This window comes from Vipera berus (assembly GCF_964194415.1).
Source record: "Vipera berus genome assembly, chromosome: 12".
Lineage (NCBI taxonomy): Eukaryota > Metazoa > Chordata > Lepidosauria > Squamata > Viperidae > Vipera > Vipera berus.
In genome coordinates, this window is record NC_138215.1 from 12543987 (window position 1) to 12566404 (window position 22418).

At 42.6% G+C, this 22418-nt stretch overlaps 1 protein-coding gene across 1 annotated transcript; it reads left to right on the top strand.

Moving 5' to 3' along the window:
• Nucleotides 1–206: 206 nt before the first annotated feature.
• WDR93 (WD repeat domain 93) lies at nt 207–20984 on the top strand. Its single transcript, XM_081337266.1, has 17 exons — nt 207–609; nt 1060–1255; nt 1557–1621; nt 2259–2341; nt 4526–4682; nt 5270–5305; nt 6238–6325; nt 9814–9997; nt 11192–11262; nt 11547–11633; nt 12470–12601; nt 13415–13628; nt 15275–15335; nt 16529–16685; nt 17094–17253; nt 18657–18776; nt 20471–20984. The coding sequence occupies exons 1-17, from the start codon at nt 343–345 to the stop codon at nt 20535–20537; spliced, it is 2145 nt and encodes a 714-aa protein (XP_081193392.1). The 5' UTR covers nt 207–342; the 3' UTR covers nt 20538–20984.
• The last annotated feature ends 1434 nt before the right edge of the window (nt 20985–22418 follow it).

Genomic DNA, 22418 nt, shown 5'->3' on the forward strand with positions numbered 1-22418 from the left:
CACCTGGCTAGAAACCAGGTACATTGTGAGTTCCAGTCCCACCTTAGGTATGAAAGCCAGCTGGGTGACTTTGGGCCAGTCGTTCTCTCTCAGCCCAACCCACCTCACAGGACTGTTGTTGTGTGTGGGGGGGTAGAATAAGAGGAGAAAAGAGTTTTAGGTATATTTGGTGCTTTGAGTTATTTATGAAAAATAAAGGTGGGGATTAAAAAAAGAAACCTTGAGAGTGATCTTTGCTTCTCTCTCTCTTTCAAAACCAAATCCCAGCCTCCCTTTAGGAAGGCTGATTAGTAATCGGATTGAATTTTATTTATTGCAGAACTCGGCTGAGCTGAAGAGAAGATGCCTTTTTATCTTCGGAAGCAGCACTTGGACATTCCTGCACCCACCGAAAAAGACTGGATTAAAAAAGATGAAGAAGAAAATTTTTTCCAGAATGACCCTGACGAACTCCTGGACTCCTTGCCTCAGCCTTTTTGCATGATCAATAAAATATTGAAAGACTTGTTTGAAAGAGCCTGGGAACGAATTGAAGAAAGGCGCCCGTTACAGGAGACGAAGCAGCAGAGTTTCACACCCTTACTCTGTCACCCTACAAATAAATTCACGGTAATCTAAAGCTCTTTCAGATGAAGAGTCCAAGGAAAAAAAAATATGTGACCTTGCCACCATATTATTTTTTCTCTGCAGTGTCATCCTCTTGGACAACCAAATTGGTTTTCTTTTGGCTTAACTATGATATAATTTCAGTGAGATATCATGAATTGGATGTTACCACCAGGACACAAATCTAAATATTTCTAGATCACCCCTTTGCCCCAGAGACCCCTTATTTTATAATTCCATCAAAACCATTAAAATGAGCAAAGGTTTATTAAACATTTTTCATGAGCCAGAGAAGTTAAAGCATGGAACCAATTAAAAGACCGGATGAAGTAAAAAAAATATATCCTCCATATAAAGACATGGTAATATAGAGGGATTGGAATTATTATGACATTCGTATTGTATGTTCACGTTCCTGAGGTAAACATGTTCTCTTCTTTTAAATCTTCCCAGGTCTCAGGAAGAGTAAACTGCCTGTCAGCTTCTGAAGGGTACATCTTTATGGGGCATTCCACTGGGATTTCGGTCTTCAGCTCAACCACCTGGGAGAACTTGTCTTCTTGGGAGGCAACCAAACTTGAAATTTTCTCCATTCAGCTGTCAGTCCTTGGTGGTGTCTCCCATCTCCTTGGAACAGTGGATGAGATGGGTAGGCAGCTATACATTTATATTCCTTAAGAACGAACGGTTAATTTGCTGATTGGTTTCACAATTCATTGTGAGTGCTATTCAATGAAGTCTTGTAAGATGAGTTTTTCCTGTTTAGTAGCCATGGAGAATAAGCTTCTTTTCTTCAAACGGAAGACATGATTTTCATTTATGAGAATTGGCATTCTCAGCCAGTCAAAGTATCGTTAACTGAATAAATAAAAGGCACGATCGAGGAGTGTGCTAATGAACATGAAGGAAAACTTGCCCTCCCTTAGAATCATTCTTGTTTTGTTTTCCAGGTTTTGCACGTCTTTTTTGTTTTGTCAGGGAAAACCTCTTGCATATAAGATCCATAAATGAAGTGGTGAGTTTGTCTCCTATTAGCTGCCAGTGCTTATATTTACCTACCTGTCAATTTTCCGTTGTCTAAATTCTACCTTTTTGAACATCCCAGTTATCAAAATCCAATGTGTGAGTCCCGTAATCTTAAAAATGTTATAATTGAACTATTGTCAGAGTTTAAAATCAAAGCAGAATCGGGTCTGGTTAGTACATAAAGGGAAGATCTCCAGGACTATAGATGTAGATTTAGAAGGGAACTTGTGACCCCTTTTTTACACTTATGACCATTGCAGCGTCCCATGGTCACACAATCAGAATTTGGACGCTTGGCAACCAACTCATATTCATGATGGCGGCAGCATCCCAGGTTGCATGTGATCCCCTTTTGTGAACTTCTGACAAGCAAAGTCAAATGGGGGAAGCCAGATTCACTTAACATAAATTTTGTGCTTAATTGTGGCCTTTTAAGTCGAGGATTATCTGTGCTGGGCTGAATTCTTTTCCCCTCAGACCTTCTGCAATAAAGTCTTTTGGTCTTCTGTCAAATCTCTCAGGGAGCTGTGCAGCTTTGCAGCAAAAATGTGTAGTATTGGACTCCTTGCTATCCTGGTTGAACAGGCCTAGCTTGATCTCATATTCCATATTCTCCTGTTTGTCAGGAAGATATCAGCAAACGAAACGTCTGCGTGGCACTGGAGCTTTCTCAGGAGAGTGACTATGCAGGATTCCTGCTACAAGGCAAGTCTCAGCCTCTCTTAACTTTCTGATGTGCATGAGGTCCAGATCCAGAGTTGGGTGGTTTTGATATAAAGTAAGTCTTTGAAAGTAGCCCTTCCTACTTGGGAAAAGATCTGGGTGAGAAATGTAAAATTTACGCAAGCCCAAAATTTAAGAGAGAATTTTTATAAAATGTTTTATAGGTGGCATTTAGATCCTAAAAAGTTAGCAAGTATGTATCCGAACTACCAGCCTAAATGTTGGAGGTGTGGTGGTGAAGATGCAACGTATTTTCATATATGGTGGACCTGTAAAAAGGTTAAAGCATTTTGGATTAAAATCTGGTGGAATATGCAGAAGATATTTAAGAAAAGGATAAAGTTTTGTCTGCAATTGTTTTTACTGGGCATTATTACTGACACTACTGTTGTGGACACTAAGTTGATGTTGAACTTAATTACGGCAGCAAGACTTTTAGTAGGGCAATACTGGAAGAAGGAAGAACTGCCGACTATAGAAGAATGGACTTTAAAAGTTTCTAACCTGGTGGAAATGGCAAAGATCTCGGCGTATTTGAAAGACCACTCGCAACAACGATATATTGTGGAGTGGAGAAAATGGATTGATTATATCCAGAACAAATATGGGACTAAAAAATTTCATTTAGCATTTGAATAAGTATTGATGTGATATTTATATTGCTTGTAGTCATTTTACAAGAGCTAAAGTGCGATAGACTTAATAGTTCATTGTTGTTAGCATATGGTAGTTTATATTTGTTTCTACATTTATACCTTGTATTTAGCTCTGGGAAGTCGGGGAGGGGAGAAGGGGAGGGGGGGAGGGTTGGGTGGGGTTGGGAAGGGGGTGGGTGGGGGGGAGGGGTTGTTTTGTTAAAGATAAAATGTATTGAAAAACTTTTCAATAAAAAAAAGTAGCCCTTCCTATTGAAGTGCCTAATTTGTCCTACTCACGATGAATCCCAAAGGTGCTTTTTCAATGAGGCAACTGGACTTCCTCGTTTTTTTTTCTTTGAAGACATTTCACTTCTCATCCAAGAAGCTTTTTCAGTTCTCAAGGAGCTTCTTGGATGAGAAGTGAAACGTCTTCGAAAACAAAAAGCTAAAACAGGGAAGTCCAGTTGCCTCGTGAAAAAGCACCTTTGGGATAACTCAGACAACTTGATATCTGAGAATCGCCATAGACATTTTACTAAGGATTAAATTTCTTTGAAGTCCAAATCACTGGAGGCACGCCATTTTTTTTAATCTACCTAATAATCTGCAACTGCATAATCTTGGCATGATTTTGATATTTTGTTTTTATATGGAGATGCAGAATACATTTGGATATGTTTATAATTCATATGCACAAACAACAGTAATTTGCATCATAAAGAGCCAGCTCGTTTTTTCTTTCTCTAAAACCCGATTTGCAGCATACCTGCCATTATCTTCTTAGAATAGTTGTGTTGAAATCCAAGCTGCGTTATTACAACCCAGAAACTTTCTGAACAGTATTTAATATTTCAAGTTTGGAGTCAGTGAATACTTTTGAATGTATGTCTGGTTTTTTTTTTCCCCACTTTGAAAATCAGGCTCAAGCAGTTCTGCAACTGACTTCCCTTTTATATATACTCAAAAGTTTAAGGAATTCCCATTAGAAATTTTCTAAAACTCCTGTGAGCTGCTTGAACAGCAGTGGACAACTTGCAGCCTCTAAAATCTTTTTCTTTTTGCAGTCTGAGCCCGTTCCAACTGTGGAATTAAGTCTTTAAAGGGGAAAACATAAAATAACTTTTGTATCAGCATATAACATTTTATACACTGAACAGGTTTTGGTGAGAGGGGCCGCTATATGAATTTGACAAACAAATACATAAATAAGCTTAACAAGAGTTTTAAAAAACAATAGGAAATCTCAGCTCAACTTGTATACCTCCCACTTTGTCTCATTCCTTGAATTGGCCCTGTCATCCATCTAAACTGGACCACATTTACAGCTCCTGCCCAGTAAAATTTGTCCACCTTTTACTTGCCCTAGAATTAACAATTAACAGTGAGCAGGGGCAAACATCTGTGAATCTGTTTTTGTTGTTCTGGGAGACAGTTAATAATAAGAATCATTCTGTATTTTAAAGGACTGTGAGACCTTTCTTCTCCTTCTTGATTGCTTAATGTGCTTTCTTCTGATTTCTCAATAAAGGCAGCTCTGAGTCTTGGCTGGAGATATACCGATTGCCTAAGGATTCCTGGCAGAAGGAGACCGAACATCTCCACACAATTGCTCTCCCAGGTTCAGCATTTGTCAAGGACACGGGACTCAACCAGCTGCCTGTGCAAGAGAAGTTACCAGAGAAATCTATGGTAAAAATCACTTTTTTTAGAGGTCCAAATGATTAGCAGCTCTAAAGGTTTTCCATTTAACTAAAGAAATATCACTAATGTTCTCAAGGCACCTTCTTGCTAAACCATCTTGATTCTTAACCCTACATTTAAACCAATGATAATCTATGTTGTGTACTACAACGTAGATATGGCCGAAGAATGAGCTTATCTCTCTCATTGTGTTAAAAGTGCCTAAAACGGGGCTCTCCCTGAGAATTAACCTTAATTCTGGATTTTCTTTCTTCTTAAAATTTATATCTGGTGATGCCAGACAGAAGCATCCTGCCATTTTCTTTCGACAGAATACTTCTCCCCTCTAGGATGTCTATTCACATTTAATAATTTTTAATAAAATGAGCCAAGATGATAAGAGTCCTTTTCAAATAAGAATCGTAACCTGCTTGGTCTTTGGGTTTCTGGTGTTGCTGTTGTTCGTTTTGGGGGTGCTAAGAGCTGTACTAATTCCATGGAAGTGTCGTTTTAGGTAGAGTGAGAACATCTACCTAAGTTCTTCCAATGTTGTTCTTATGTGTTTCTGAAGCATTGGTGTTTTTGTATTTCTTTAGCACAAGAATGTCGATATTCAAGTAACTGAAGAGATGGTAAGCAATCCTGACTTTGAACTCTGTGAGGTTGCTAAATGGCTGAAAACAGCACTGGTTGTTTTGATTGTCAAGAAGTCTGCTTTGAGAAGGAAGTTATAAAATGGGGCACCATGGATATCAATTTGGATACCAGTTGAGTCACTACAGCATTGTGCTAAGCATCTGGTACCAGATGTTGACAAATTGATGAAACATTGCGACATTACAACTTAGACCCTGCCTTTCAAACTTGCACCCTGATTCTTGACACAAAAACATAAGTCATGGAATTTTCATTGGGATGTTGCGAGACGTGTTTCATCATTTACCCCTTTTACTGCCCAGCCCGTGCCCTTCACACTCCTCTACCAGCTCTGAGAAAAGTTGCCAAGTCTTAGCCTGATTGGTTAGTTATGTCTAAAGGGGACAGTATTTAGGATAGGATAACCCAGAAGTCTCCAGTCTCCTTTAGACTGTTAGGCATGTTTGAAATATTTCAAATTTAACATTGGACTGTTAAATTTCAGCCACTTTCTGGGCATCTTAGAAAATGATTGCTAGTAGGGAAAGGACAGTATTAAAGTGGAAGATGCACTGGCTGTAGTCAATCACAAAGCACCGATTTACCACTTACGATATCCCCCCCCTCCTCCTCTCTGCACACCCCACTCCCTTCCAGCACTGATGAAGTTACCTAGTTGGGTAATGAAACATCTGCAAGAAAACAACCAAGCTCAGAGAGCGCCAAGGACCCCAGAATCGTCCTCGTCCTCGTCCTCCTCCTCCTCCTGGATCTCTGTTGGCTACCAGAGAAAATGACACTAGTGCCCACGAACACCATGCCAAAGCATTTACAGTCTAACCAGAAATTGCTTGGCTCCTCAAATCCTGATTTTATCGAGGAGCAGCATCAACGCATTGTTTAGAATTGCCATTTTGATTCTTTGCAGGATTTGCAACAGCTACTAAGCAAAATTGAATCTAAGCTGCTTCCCCCTGTTCTCCTGTTGAAGGTCAGACCACCCAAACCTCTTTCAGGTTAGAACCTTCTCAACTCCTTTTCTGTTTTCTCAGCTTTTGTACTTCACTGTGCTGGGGCAACAAGCAAGAAAAATCAAACTACAGAAAGCAACAGGTTCCTGCCCTTTGGAATATTTTTTTTTTATTTTAATCCCATTTATATCCCGCCCTTCTCCGAAGACTCAGGGTGGCTTACAATCTAAGAAGCACAAATCAATGTGCTTAGCAATAGCCTTCATTCTATGTATATGCCTGCTTATTAGGGCTTTCCCCGCCCCCCCCAGCGGCATTTTTTACAAAGTCAGCTTAATTGCCCCCCAACAATCTGGGTCCTCATTTTACCTACCACGGAAGGATGGAAGGCTGAGTCAACCTTGAGCCTGGTGGGACTCGAACCTGCACTAATTGCAGGCAGCTGGTGTTACTTAAGGAGGCATTAGCCCACTGCTCCACCAAGGAATATCTTGACTATCTCGAGGTCAGCTCCAATCCTCCTGACCTTCTGCAACCACTTAAAGACCTGGGTCTTCCAGTTGGCTTGGGGCTCCATTGGGGTGGGGGGACACCACATTGGGAGTATTATATTATATATTTATATATTTATTAAATTTTTATACCGCCCTTCTCCCGAAGGACTCAGGGCGGTGTACAGTAGTTGATAGATTATTAATAGATCCCACCCACCCCCTCTCATCTTTTTCCCTCCTTCCCCATCTTTTAGCTAGGGCTGAATATTTGTATTTTTAAAGTACTTTGTTTGTACTGCATATAGGTTTTGTATAGTTTTATCCTTTTAACATTGTAAGCTAGCCAGAGTTACCCTGTGGTAAGGAGGCTGGCCAACAAATTTAATAAATAACATGAAATAAATAAATATAATGCTGAGGGGGAAAAACTCCAGTGGAAGCAGCTAGTGGATAAAAGAGCCCCCACATTTGCCATTTTCAACCACATTAAGATGAAGTGCAAGGAGAGTATACGGGTTTCCCCACTTGGAAAAATATTACAGTTCTTATAGTGACAAAGCAGATGGACTAATTTTCAGCCGTTCGTTCGTTCCTTCATTCATTCCAGTCATAGGATTGGAAGGGACCTTGGAGAGCTTCTAGTCCACCCTCCTGACCTGACCAATGCAGGAATCCTTATGCCATCCCAGTCAAATGGCTGCCCAGTCTTTCATTTATCCAGTTGATATGACTGCCCATCTGATGACTCTGCGCAAGTAGCAGAAACTAAGAATAAGCCATAAACTTCCTACAAAACAATAACATATATAGAAGGGAGGATAAAACCAACAACACAGTCAATGTCATCAAGATAGAGCAGACATGTCAAACACAAGGCCCGGGGGCCAGATCTGGCCCACGAAGTGGTTTCATGCGGCCCGTGAAGCCATCCTGGAAACAGTGAGGGAACGGCCCCCACTGCCTTGGCCCTGGCCCAGAGACCCTCCTTCTGCCAGAGACCCTCAGATCTGTCCCACTCCTGCCCAGGCCCCCATAGGCACCCTTGATGCCAACAATGTAGAGCTGGCCACGCCCACCCAGTAGGCCATACGCACTCTAGCCACACCCACCCAGTAGGCCACGCCCACCCAGGCCACACCCACCTGGCCCCTTGAGGGCAACCGCAATGCTGATGCGGCCCTCAATGAAATTGAGTTTGACACCCCTGAGATAGAGGCTCAACTACACAACCCAGGCCCCAGGCTCAACAGCAAAACTAGGTTTTTAAAGTCCCTCCTTTCCCCCCCCCACCGTTTTTTGAGGTTGCGTGTTGCTTTTATGAAATGAAAAAGGCAATTTCCAAAAGGCCGCAAATCATTATTGCGTTACTAATTTTAACAGAAGACTCTGGAAAGTGCTATGGGAATTAAAACCATTAATTTCTAATAGCTCGCTACTGAATTATAATGACATGATTTCAGGGTGCTCCAGAGTGATAGAAAAGTGGCTTGGGGGGGTCCCTGTGGAATGTTGTGCTGACTCTTGTTAGTAAGAGGTGGTATTATCTGGAGGGTGAGCAAGAATTTCCCCCTACGAGCTGAATGTAGAACAAGTTAGGGGCAAAAACCGCTGGAAAAGAAAAAGGAGGCAATGATCAGAAGGTACAGAACAGAATTGTCTTTATTGTCATTGTGTAACCCACAACGCAATTAAGTGCTGTCCACGGTGCACACTGCACACAAGTAAAAACCACAAATAAGAACATACATTATAGACACGCATCCTTCACATTCTATTCACCATCACGCTGCCCCTAATATTGCACTTCAATGTTGCACTATACTGTGGCATTTAGTATGGTTACAGCCAGTGGTGGGATTCAAATATGTGAACAACCGGTTCTCTGCATGGATGCCGCTTCCGGAAGTCCATTCTGGGCCTGGGCAACAAAAAATTAACTACCAGTTTTGCCGAAGTGGTGCGAACCAGCTGAATCCCACCACTGGTTACAGCTCTGGGATAAAAAACAACAACCATTTTTCAGCCTATTTGTAGTGGTGAGAAAGGAAGATAAAAAGAAAGGGAAGAGTGAGTGAGCTGGGGAGGAAGGAAAGAAAGACACGATGAAAGAGGAGAAATTCAAGAACCAAAGAAGTCACTGCCCAAGAACTCTGAGAGAGAACCTGACATTCAGTTAGCCAACACTATTGCTGACACAAGCCTTCCTAACATTATCTAAGAGGCTGGGTCAATGATGCTAATTCTTACTACTATATTATTATAATTGTTGATAACTACTTTTTTAAACAAGGGGGTAATGAAATATTTATATTAATTGGGCTGAGATCTGAAAAAAGGCTTCAAAAAATGAAGCAGAGCTAAGTTGTTCTGAAAGACCTTGTTTCACAAAGCTGATTCATTGCACCTCCTAAAGCTGCACCAAGAGGAACATGGGTCTTTAGACACTACTACCTCCAGTGTTCTCAAGAGGCCAGTTGAAAGAGAGAGAGAAGGCTTGGGCGTTGGCAAATGGATCCCCCTTGTATATGGAACTGCATGCTTATTTCTCAAGGTGCTACTCTATGCCTTTGCCTATGTTTCTTAGCCTTAGCAATTTTGAGATGGGAGGACTTCAACTCCCAGAATTCCTCAGCCAGCACGTATGGATTTCAGCTCCCAGAATTCTGGGAGTTGAAGTCCACCCATCTTAAAATTGCCAAGGTTGAGAAACGCTGGCTTAGAAATAAGCCTCGCTGTAATTCCTTGGCATTTTAACTCCCAGGCTTCCCAACTGAGCCTCTTACTTAATTAATTAATTGCTAAGCACATTGATTTGTGCTTCTTAGATTGTAAGCCGCCCTTAGTCTTGGGAGAAGGGCGGGATATAAATGGGATTAAAAAAAATTTCACCTATTTCTTTTTTTCTAAAAGTCCAAGGATGATAGCTCCCTCAAATTAAGGCTGAATAAACAAAACAAGCAGAAGCAAATTTCAAGGGAATTGGAAATTGATGGAAAGGGGGGCTCTCTAACACCGTTGTGGATGTGGTTGAAATTCCAGTAAGCGCATTCAAGAGCCCATTCGAAGCTATAATGAAGAGCGATGAAGGCAATGTGATTGGCTTGGGCTACAACACCTTGATCAGAGAGTGCCAGATGGAATGGCTGGAAGAAATTTTTAACAGCAAGTTCCAACAGTATCTGGAGATAGAGGATGATCTGGAGAGCAAAGAGGAAACACTTAGGTAAGCAGAGGAAAAGATCTGCTTCTGCTGTTGATTCCCAGTCGCATTGTTTAGAGCAGAGGTGCCCAACCCATTTCAGCACCAGTGACCACTGCTTCCGTGGAATGAGGTTTTTCTGTGGACTGGAGAGTGCATGGTTTTGTGTCTGTCTGCATCCCACGGATGGGGCTTTGCTTCTTTGTGCCGACCGGTTGCTGGCATGCCTTGGCCCGGTACTGGTCCACAGACCGGGGGTTGGGGACCCCTGGTGTAGAGTATATAACCGCACTATGTAATTCTGTTGCTGAGATGAAGCTGGTGAGGTGCAGGAAACCTGGTTTCCTAAGATGATTTGATAACATTTTCCTGTTTTTTATAATAGCCTCCCCATAGTTTTTCCAGTCATTTTGGCCATTAGGATTTCAACCATAATAGATTTGGAGGGAAGCAGCTTAGAAGAAGGCTACTTCTATGTGCGTTTTAATTGGAAGATAGCAATAGCAATAGCACTTAGACGTATTTACCGCTTCACAGTGCTCTACAGCCCTCTCTAAGCTGTTTAGAGAGTCAGCGTATTGCCCCCAACAATCTGGGTCCTCATTTGACCAGCTTCGGAAGAATGGAAGGTTGAGTCAACCTTGAGCTGGTCAGGATCGAACTCCTGGCAGCGAGCAGTGAATTAGCCTGCAATACTGCATTCTAACCACAGCATGGCTTCTCCTTTTTTAAAAAAAACAACAGAACTTTTTTTTAAAAGATAATGTGTGTGACCTACTGGTGGAGCAGTGGGCTAATGCCTCCTTAAGTAACACCAGCTGCCTGCAATTAGTGCAGGTTCGAGTCCCACCAGGCTCAAGGTTGACTCAGCCTTCCATCCTTCCGAGGTAGGTAAAATGAGGACCCAGATTGTTGGGGGCAATAAGCTGACTTTGTAATAATGCCGCTTGGGGGGGAGGGCGAAAGCCCTAATAAGCAGGCATATACATAGAATGAAGGCTATTGATAAGCACATTGATTTGTGCTTCTTAGATTGTAAGCCGCCCTGAGTCTTCGGAGAAGGGCGGGATATAAATGGGATTAAAAAAAAAAAGTAACCCTAATAAATAACACTCCTCTAAACCATTGTTACCGGCTTTCTTAAACTGTTACTGGCTGCCTTAAAAATCTCGTGATAATGTGTATGTTTTCACGAATTGTCCTCTCTGTCTATTTTAGTTGTGCAAAATTCCATTTTCACTTACCTGGCCGCACCTTTCAAACTGGAACGGAATTAAAAGCTGAGGCAGGTAAGTTCCCGCCCTGGGCAGGACCCTGATTAGTCTAGAGGAAGCTCCTTCAGCAGAATTATAGTATGAATTTCGAACGCAAATCGACATGTTTAGACCCAGGAGTCTGGAGTCTGTGGGTGGGAGCTTAACTTGCACGTTTCTTTCCTGATTCTCCCTTTTCCCATGCTCCTTCCAAAGGAAAAAAAACGGGGTGGGAAAATAAAATCCTTTGCCTTTCCATTTTTTTTTCTCCCTCAGGGCCTTATCTCTTGTGATCCTTTGGCTTTGTTTACATTTTCTAGATACGCCTGTCGCGTTCAGCGTTCACTGGAGCAACAGTCACAATCTTTGCTTCTATTTCCTGAGTCGTCCACCCAAGGAAAAACCCGGTAATGCTTCTGTGGACTCCCTTACAAGAGTTTTCTGAAGTTTTCAATCTGCATTTTCAGACTTTCTGGCGATATATTTCAGGCTCGTCAAGACATAATCCTCTGTACAGACTGTTTTACGGGGGGGGGGGGGGGAGGGGGTGTGTGTGAAATTCAACAGCCAAATCCTGGTATCAGATCATATTTCACAAAAGTGTAAAAAAAAAAAAGTACAGGACATCTGAATCATAAGAATTTGGCCCTGGGAGTTGCCCCATGATTTTAGCTCCATTTTATTTGCAAAACAAAACAAAAAAAAACAAAGTCTAAACGCGTGTATAGTTTTCGGTCTTGAATAAGCAGCTTTAAGGCATGCTGCTTTTAAAATTAGCCACCTGAAAAAAAACCTCCTCTTTTCCAAAACATACTTTGAGATTACACATTTTGCTAAGAAATAGTTTGTTTTCACCCTAGTTGCGCTGAACATGCTACGGTTGCTTAGATTCGTGCAACAGCCATAAAATTGCAGTGGCTGGGTTCACATGACACATTAAGGGGAAACTAAAGTCACTCCATGAGGGTTTAGCACAATGTGTGTAATTAGGTTCTGGGTCAGACAGCTGGCCCATCTCACTCAAATCTCATAAATGCTGAAACACGTAATCCAGCATCACCGTGAGACCCATGATTGCCAGTTTCTTTAGTAATTTGATAGAAGATGGATTCTGTTCATTCGTATGCGTAGCTCTGTGAATCAAAAAGAAGGAGACGGAGAATCTGGAGGGGCGCTTAGCAGAAGATAATGTTCTTTTCCTACTATATGGCCCATCTCTCATACGATCCTCTGTTCCTTCTAGATTCTGATCCCAAGCCAGATATTCTTTGGCCGTGTGCTGCTCCGATTGTATATTCAACTCTCAGCCCTTGTTCATCTTACTTCGCTTTTGCCTGTGAAGATAGGGTCATTACTTTGTGGGACACATCAGTTGGTGAGCGTTTTTCCCTATCAGCTCGGGCAAGTTCGATAAAAGGGGAAATCGCACCCTGAAATTTTATTGCAGTGGCAAACCACTTCTCTTAAACCAAGAGTTTTCTAAGTGATGGGCCAGGACTTCACTCCTTAAATAAGCTGAGTACCGTTTTCTTCCTCTACTTCCATGTAACAAAGCATCTTATTTTATCACACCCATACCCCAGATTACATTTGGTTGGACTTTAATTGCCTAACTATTTAGGAGATTGGTGGCTCAGTGGGTTAGGACGCTGAGCTTGTCGATCAGAAGGTTGGCAGTTTGGCAGGTCGAATCCCGAGTGCCGCATAGCAGAGTGAGCGCCTGTTACTCGTCCCAGCTTCTGCCAACCTAGCAGTTTGAAAGCACATAAAAAGGCAAGTAGAAAAATAGGGACCACTACGGTGGGAAGGTAACAGCGTTCCGTGCGCCTTTGGCGTCTAGTCATGCCGGCCACATGACCACGGAGACGTCCTCGGACAAGCGCTGGCTCTTCGGCTTTGAAACGGAGATGAGCACCGGCCCCTAGAGTCGGAAACAACTAGCACACATGTGCGGGGGAACCTTTACCTTTACCTTACCTACCAATTCTAGAAGACTTCGGACAGTACGCAACATGGGCTGGGCTTGTAATTTAGTTTCTAAGAAGAAGCCATATCATTTTTGTGTGGCTTAGGCTAGCACCTACTCTCTACTAATTTCTGCAGAAAGTTGACTCTGGCACAGTGAAGTAAACTATTAGGAGAGAGCCTTGGTGAAGAGGACCCTCCATCTCCATTTGTGCTTCTCTAGGGTTTCCGTTCTCTGCCATGGTGCTTCCAGAAAAGTACGTTGCACGAAACATCCAATTCATGCCACGTTTACTACCATCCAGAGAGAAAACGTCTTGCTGTAGCAAGGATCCTGCCCATACCATGGTGCAGCTTTTGGTGCTGTGCACAGATGGGTCGCTTCACCTGCTCACATCGGGGACCAAAGAATTTAAGTCCAAGTTATTAGGAATCAGGTGAGTCAGCCCACATAAAGGTCCAGAACATTTGGGGAAATAGCGATGAATCCCACAAGTGGCATTCTCTGGCCCTGATTCCCCCTGAAGAAGAAATACAGGCCATCTTGCCAACTGCCACAACGTAATAATTGTGTCGATGACAAAAAAGGCATTACGTTTTATTGCTTTTAGGGATGTCCATTGGCAAGATTAGAAGAGAGCCAAGATTAGAAATGTCCTTATTTGAAAAGAGTGTAGGGAATTGGAATCCACTGTAGTTGCAAAGTGGGGGTGCTTCTTAAAACCATTTAAGCATGCTGTTGATTCTTAATCCATTTCTGTTTGTTCAAGAAAACAGATCAGAACTGAAGAGAGAGGATTGGGAAAACAAAGAATAACTATGAGAGGGCAGATGTACGAGAGTCATAGACAGGGCTTTTTTTGTCATTGTTCTGTACCAGCCTGCTACCGGCCCTGCAGAAAAGGCAGGGACAACCCCTTTACAAACGGCAAGAGGCTGGAATTAAGCCTGCAAAATTTATTAACATAAAACAGAGCAAAACAAGACACCAACCATAAAACAGGAGCTATGAAACAGGAACTATTCAAGCGGTTGCCTTCAGCAAACCAGCCCTCCCACGCATTCCCCTTTTATACAGTTCAGGGCGTGGCTTCTCTCTGCCTCCTTCCGAGGTGCCCCATTGCCTTCCTCTGTTTACTCCTGATTGACTGCCTCCTGCGTCGGGCGTCCTTGAACAGGGCCAGCTGTGGGTCATCTTCATCCACGCTGTCAGGCTCACACAGCTGGGTCTCCGTCGTGACCAGGTGGGAGGAGCCTGGCTGAGGGCTCTCATCAGCAAGCTCTTCAACACCCCCCTCCTCCTCTGAGTCATCCGACCCAACTGCTGAACCCACAGGCTGACCCTGAATCACAACAGTCATAGAACGCTCAGAACGGAGTTCTGGCACCTTTTTTGGATGGAACCTTGTAGGGTAGGCAAGGAGGGTTGTATGACGTGTGTGAGTTCCGGCACCTTTTTCTTTTACCAAAAAAGCACTGGTCATACAGATGCTAAGGAAAGAATTTGTCCATTAAAGAAGGTGGACCTCTACAAACACAACTCAGAGAACTGGTTTCAGATTTTTTTCCCCCTTTCTTCCACCCTTTTGCATGGCCTGTTTTCCCTAATTCCACTATCTAATGACAGCTTCTCGGAGATTCAACGGTACTGTAATATTTCATTTTTTCTTTTAAAAAAAAGGCCAAATGGTTTTGCGATGGGATTTTTTTAAAGGCCAAAATGACTATATATATATATATATATATTAAACAAGAACAGAAATTGAATCTTTCTAGAATTTTTAAGGGAATGCCTGGTGCCATTCTAGAATGTTATCCTGCAAACATAAGGGCTAATAATATATTCTGTGTAAAAAAAATGAACTCTGTGCATTAGACTGCTTTGTCGAACAAGCTGAAATAGGGTTAGTGGGCAATGCACAATAAATCCCATTAGTCTTTATTGTAATTTTAGATCAGAATCAAAGAAGGACTGAAAACATTTCTCTTAAACAGTTGTATGACTTACAACTCTCTTGGTCATTAATAGGCTTTCCTGAAGATACTAAGTGAAAAGAAGTACATAAAGTCACTTTTTTTATAGGCCTGAGGTTCCTGATCAGACCATCAGTGCTGTGGCAACCATTCCAACATTGCCTGATGCTGTGAGTGCCATATTGTTACTTCCTAAAAATTTCTTGGCTCTCCAAATCCAAGAAACCTGAAGGTGGGAGATCAAGGGAGAGGTACTTAGAGATGAAATTTAGAGATGAAATATCTGGATACAAAATAATCAGTTACGACGTTCCACAGGGGTCTTCAAACTTGGCCCTTTTATGACTTGTGGACTTCAACTCCCAGAATTCCTCAGCCAGCCCTGGGAGTTGAAGTCCACAAGTCATAAAAGGGCCATGTTTGAAGACCCCTGATGTTGCATCTCTTGTATGTTGATATGGCACAGATGGCTATAGAACAGAGGTCTTCAAACTTGGCCCTTTTATGACTTGTGGACTTCAACTCCCAGAATTCCTCAGCCAGGCAGAAATCTGGGAGTTGAAGTCCACAAGTCATGATAAAAGGGCCAAGTTTGAAGACCCCTGCCATAGAAGATAAGTACTGTGCTAGACCAAGATCCATGTTAATGGTGGTGGTGGTGGTGGCATTTTTTTAAAAAAAAATATTTGTATCCTGCCTTTGTTATTACAAATAACTCAAAGTGCTGAACATGTCAAACATCCCTTCTTCGTCCTATTGTCCCCACAATAACAATCCTGTGAGGTGGGCTGAGAGGAAGAGTGACTGGCCCAAAGTCACACGGTCAGTTTTCAAGCCAGAGGCGGGACTAGAGCTTGCAATCCCCTGGGGATTGGCCCAAACTCACTTCAGTTAGAACAACTAACCAGTGGAACAACCTGCCTCCAGAAGTGGTGAATGCTCCAACACTGGAAGTTTTTAAGAAGAGACTGGACAGCCATTTGTCCGAAATGGTATAGGGTTTCCTGCCTGAGCAGGGGGTTGGACTAGATGACCTCCAAGGTCCCTTCCAACTTATTATTATTATGAACAGAATGAACAGGCAGCTTTCAGGGCTAAGGCAGGACTAGAACTCACAGAGTCTTGGTGATTGGCCCAAAGACACCCAGCTGGCTTTAACGCCTAAGGCAGGACTAGAACTCACAGTCTCCCCTTTCTAGCCAGGTGCCTTAACCACTAGACCACTAGGACAAACTGGCTCTTTGTAAATTGTAGCTGTTTGCCTAACGCATAGAAGTCACTGAGTCGTGGGAAGGCTGCTATAAAAACAACACCCCATGAGTGTGTGGAAGCCATGAGTGCGTGTCATTTTGCTTTGTCCCAGGTGCTAATTTTTTTCTGGATTGGCGTCATTAATCTGATGGATACCACGACCGATGAGATCATTTGCCAATTCATGGTGCCCCCTTCCTACAAAGTTGCATCCCCTTGGCAGCCAGTTTTTTCCATGGATACCAATGGCAGGTGGTTGGCCGTCCAAGGTAAGGCGTTCTACACCCGAACACGTAAGGAGAGGCACGACCGGAAGGAAGGGCATTTTCCTCTTTTAAGCACGTCTTGAATTTCTTCGATGATTTCCTCAGCTCTCAAGTTCTGGCTCACCTTCAACTTTTCCTTCTCTTTCTACTTTAGAAGAGCTTGTTAGATCCTACCCGTATCACCTTTGGAACACTTCCACAGTGCCATCACTTTTATAAAGCATTTTGAAGGCGATTAACAATTGTTTCCACGTTTGTTGGTCTCGGAGCACTGAGAAGAACAGGTGGCTCATTTTGCCTTGCTTGATTTCTCTCCTCACTCTAATTCTGCTGCTTGATTAATCAATCCAAGGTGGACCTTTTAAAATAGGGAAGCTAAATAATCTCTAACCCTAACCCTTTCAACCACAGGGGAGTCTAAGGCTGGCAAAGCAGAAACGGAAACCATCTTTATTTATGACTTCAACACATACTCTTTCATGGAAACGTTCGCTGCCAAAGCTCAGAATCTGCCTGCCGCCTTTCCAGAATTGCTCTGGGACAAACGTTGTGATCTTTTTTTAAATAACAAGTAAGTTGACAAGCCGCATTTCCTATCCTTTAGAAATGAGACCGACTGTAGGTATTCTTTAGAAATGAGACCGACTTTTTTTTTCTCATTGAGGGGCTGCCCTTTTTTTTAAACAAAGCAAAATTATCATGCTGAAATTATTTGAATTAAACATATTGAAAGAAGGCACTGTAACTGTATCTAATGTCTTTAATTTTGTTACCTATGAGATTTTTTGGCTGTGGTTTTGCCCACATTTTGGTCTGGCCCATTTACTCTTTCTGGAATGCAGCTCCTGGCCAAAATCATTGCTCACCTCCCAAAAGCTTCTTTAGATCTTAGAAAAGATCTTTACCATTTCTGGCTGAACTGATCTTCCAGTCCTAGTTATTCCGGGGGAAGGGGAAAAAAATTATCACAGTGCTTTCCTGAAACATGCACTTTATCCATAGAATCGCTAGATGGCAATATGATGCGTGCAATGAATTTATGACTGGTTAGCTAGATTAAAGTTAGAGGATGAGTAAGAGATAGGTGCTGCTTTGAACAAATGCGGATGATGTTTAATGATTGTGTGTAATGCAGGCAAGGGAAATCCCAGTGGGGCTTATTTAGTTTCATCTTAGCTCGTATGTGAATCTGGATTATAACCCTACAATCATAGCCCAACAAATAATGGCTTGCCACAGTGCCCAAACTGAGTGACTCTTGGTTTGTCTAGCCCAGGGGTAGGCAACCTTGGCTCTTTTACGACTCATGGACTTCAGCTATGCTGACTCAGGAATTCTGGGAGTTGAAGTCCATGAGTCGTAAAAGAGCCGAGGTTGCCCACCCCTGGTCTAGCCCAATGCTATCCACAGTGGCAGCTATTTGTTTTGAGCATGGGACCTGACTTAGCTCTGCAAACCAAACAGCTTTTGATTGGAATCGTCAGAGAATAGAGTTGGGACCTGCAGGACCAGAGCACTCGTTTTTGTTCAAAGGCCGTTCCTGCTCCCAGTGCCATGATATTTCCTGCTTTGCTCAGCGTTAGTTCTTTTACCGTAACGGCTTCTGGGAAGTTCATTTCCACATACCATTATAGTTACCTTTTGGGCTGAGCCCTTTCTATCAACTGTTCACACTCCAGACAGAGGGAGCTTGCCAGGAATTGAACCAGAAGAGTACAAACCGTTTGGGGGAACACATTTCCAACGTGCTACCCTAATTCTTTTTAGCAGGAGCAGCTGTTCAGAGCAATGTCCTATTTTTAGAGTTACTTTGTCGATCCATTTGCAAAGGCTGCTAAAAATCCTACATCCGGAAGCACTGTGAAAACTTAAAAGTGCCGTACAAATCCAGGAGCCGGAGAACCCAGTTACAAATAATTTACTCACCAGGCAACGGGGGGGCATCTGGAATCACTATTTGTGTCTCTTGGCTAGTTTGCAGAGGCTGTCCACAATTAGCCAACAGATGCCAGAATGCTGGAGCCAGCTGCAGGAATATGCAGCCAGCTTGAAAAGGAAGATGTTTGGTGAAGTGAGCGTGCAACAGGAGCTCAGGTTGGTTTCTGTTCTTTGTCACTCCCAGAGACAGATGCTGAATCGTAATTCCTTTGACCAGCCCAGGACAGATGTTGCTCTTTGTGTTCCCTTGTAGCCAAGATGCTCTGCAGATATTTTGCATATCTGCTCAGGAAACAGGGCTAATATCAGGCAACAGAGAATCGTACCCCAAAATATTTGGATGGTGGCAGAATGAGTTCCCTATTTCTATACCTATCTCCTTCGTTATCTGGGTTAAAAAGCAACCATGTTTCCTTTGCCCCACCACATGCCATGTTTAAAGGCACGTTTGTTGGCTACACGCCATGTTTAAAGGCACCTACATGACCAAGCTTTTTTTCGGAAATGAAATGGAAAAAAAGATTAATTACCTAACCACTAGGTGAATTTTAACAGCCAGAATTTTGTGGGAATGTGGGAATTTGGGGAGATAAAATCCACGCATTTTAGGTTGGGAGCAAAATATACAGATACTCCTCAACTTACCAACAATTTTTGTTGCTAAGCGAGACAATTGTTAAGTGAGTTTTGCCCCCTTTTCTGACTCTTTTGGCCACAGTTGTTGAAGTGAATCACTGGAGTTGTTAAGCGAGTAAGAACTACTTAACAGTTACGCTCGTCCATTGACTTCGCTTGTCGCGAAGTTGCAGAAGGTGATCCTGTGACCCTGGGACACTGCAGCCGTCATAAATATGAGCCAGTTGCCAAGCATCTGAATTTTGATCACCTGACCCTGGGGATGCTGCAACGGTCCTAAGTGTGAAAAATAAGTCACTCTTTTTCACTGCCATTGTAACTTTGGACGGTCACTAAACAAACTGTTGTAAGTTGAGGACTACCTAATTAAAACGGGTTTTGAAACAAGGCAGCTTTTGCAAATAATCAGATTACGATTATTTGCAAAAGTCCTATTAGCGTTTATCCTGTATATTACGGAATCCCCGTTGATGTGGCAAGATTCCATTTCAAAAGTGGTTCCCTTGTCCAGCGAGAAGCAGAATGTAAAAGCAGACTTTTTGCTCAAACCTACTACTCTTGCTGGGCAAAGACTGCATTCAAAGATTTCAACCGAAGGCCGTTGGAACAAATCAGATTTTACTTCTGAATTCATGGGGAATAAAAAACAAAATGCCCCTAAATAAGTCCAGCAATTGATGAGTTCCCCAAATCAGACTGACTGCCTTTTTGAATCCGTTAAGCGGACTGAGATTTTGTTTTATCCCTCGGTTTTTTTCACGGGTGGGTGGGTGGGGGTGGAAAATGAGGCTTTCCTTTGCTTTTTAGACTACAGGAAGCCCATTTTAGAAGGTAGCCTATAATTTTAATTTATTTCCCACCTCAAAAGGAGGGCAAAATTGTGCTGCCAAATTTCAGTCAGCTGCACCGCAGAATTCTGGAGAAGATTCTGAGGGCCACAAAAATGAGTTTGGGGGGGGGGGCAGGTTATCTACCCTAGCGATAATCTGTCCGTTTTGTAACATATCTCTTGATAGACCTTCTGTTGAAGGGCAGACAAACACTCAGCAGGGGGAAAGTAAAGTAAAAAAATGTACTTAGGGGGACACTTGATTTGTTAGCCAATAGGAATCATGTCTACTGATATCTAGAATCCTGTGCGTTTGCCTTTTGTTATAATACTTTCTACCATTATGTTGTTCCTAAGATCATAAAAATGATCTTTTCTGTTTTAGCTTTTTTCCTGGGACTAGTGAAGAAGTATTACACATTGACCCTGAACCTGAAATACCATCATCCTAGGCAGCAACTTTGCCATCTGATTCCATTTTTGGACACTTTTGAATAGCATCTGGTTTCTTGCAAGCCATTATTTCGTGTGAAAGGAAGGAACAAGGTCAGAAACCAATTATGGAAGAATTAACGTGGGAAGAGAGTCTCCAGTTGCCTTTGGAGGCTCAAAGGGTAATCTCTGTTATATACTTCAGAGTATGAGAGGACAGCAGGGGATAGGGACCAAATGCCTTGGAGGTCTATGGTGCTAAGAAACATACAAGAAATTTATACCAGTGTACCTGGTTCTCCTCCTTTTGCATCTGCTCAGACAGATTTTAAGCCTGTAGATAAAGCCTTCGTTGGGTTATTATTATTATTATTATTATTATTTTAAAAAAAGATGGACCTGAACAATAGATGTCATTACTACTCTTTTTTTTTTAACAAATAAACGTAGCAGTTGCTGTGACAATATTGGAACTATCTGGAAATGAAAGACTCTGGTGTGATCTGATTCTAATTTCAGTTTGGCTGGGTAAAAGGTGCCACTTTTTCTCCCCCATCGATGGTGACAGGTTTTCCCGAGACAATAGAGAGCCTTCTTCAATATCCCTAAGAATCATCATCCATTAGGAGGGTCAGATGTAACAGCAGATCACGGTGAAGCAAATGAAGAGTAACCTATGGGGGTCCTTTCCCTTTTTCTTCTGCACATCACAATTCCACTACTTGGATTCTGTTCAATGTAACTCTAAAATCATATCGCTGATTTGCAGAGCATGTTCAGTTATAATGTTGCTTGTTTGTGGCTCAGTGTGTTGTTTTTTTTTTGGGGGGGGGGTGTTTTTGTGAATCCAGCCATTATTGTTTCTGAATCATTGGTTAGCTCAGCGAGTTTGGCAAACCCAGCAAATGGAAAACCAATTATAATCTGGGCTGGTAAATAGCGGTCTGCTCTCGCCTATCGGAGTTTGATCAAAATAAAGCAGCAAATTATAATTTAAATTCATACACACCTGAAATAAGTAATTTCCTTTCTCAGTGCTTTTTTGTACTCGGTATGAACTCTTACTTGTTTGGGGGGGGGGGTGAGTGTGTAAATGTTTCAGGAAGCATTTTGTGTGTGTGCACGTGCCTTCATCTGGTTGTAAATTTGCAACGGCTATCCATTGGGTTGGTGATGATTAGAGGCAGCTATTCAGTAAACAGAATTTTAGCTGCCCAGCAGTCCACAAGAGAGCACTCATGCAACACATCCCAATTCTGTGGTTCCTTCAAGAGCCTAGCTTTATTACAGGCCAAATGGACCTCAGCAGCATCTTTTTGGGGAACTAAATGGGAATGCCTCGGAGAAAACAGAACTGGCTTCATCCTATTACATCAGCCTGTCCCACCCAGTCAGGCAGAGAAGATATATTGCAGAGTCTGTCAGTTAAAGCAGAGGTCTCCAACCTTTTGGGCACCAGGGACCGGTTCCGTGGAGAGAGGTTTTTCCGTGGACCGGAGCGGGTGTGGTTTTGTGTGCTGCCTGCATCTCGTGGATGGGGCTTTGCTTGTTTGTGTGGACCGATTGCTGGCATGCCGTGGCCCGGTACAGGTGCACGGATTGTGGGTTGGGGACCCTTGAGTTAAAGAAATCTGACTGGTGGGGTCTAGGAGGATAACCACCTCTGTCATTGTCCCTACCCTGTGAAATATTCCAATCCCCCCAGAGGTGAGGCAGGCTTCCATTTTCCTGGTCTTCCAGAAAAGAGTTAAAACAGGGCTCTGCAGCCTTGCGTAGGGAGCCCAAAGGAGCATGCAGTTGTGGGCTTCGTTGGTGCTATGAGAGTCCTCCCTTTGCCTTTGTCAACTAATTCTTAACAGCACTTAATTATTCTTGCCTCCTTTTTTTTAAAAAAAAACCCT

What these genes read in the sequence shown, in the direction of transcription:
- WDR93 (XM_081337266.1), top strand. Translation starts at nt 343, where the DNA reads ATGCCTTTTTATCTTCGGAAGCAGCACTTGGACATTCCTGCACCCACC. An exon ending in GGATTCCTGCTACAAGGCAA is followed by an intron (nt 2,342 to 4,525) that starts GTCTCAGCCTCT and finishes CAATAAAGGCAG; the next exon opens with CTCTGAGTCTTGGCTGGAGA. An exon ending in TCCACCCAAGGAAAAACCCG is followed by an intron (nt 11,634 to 12,469) that starts GTAATGCTTCTG and finishes TGTTCCTTCTAG; the next exon opens with ATTCTGATCCCAAGCCAGAT.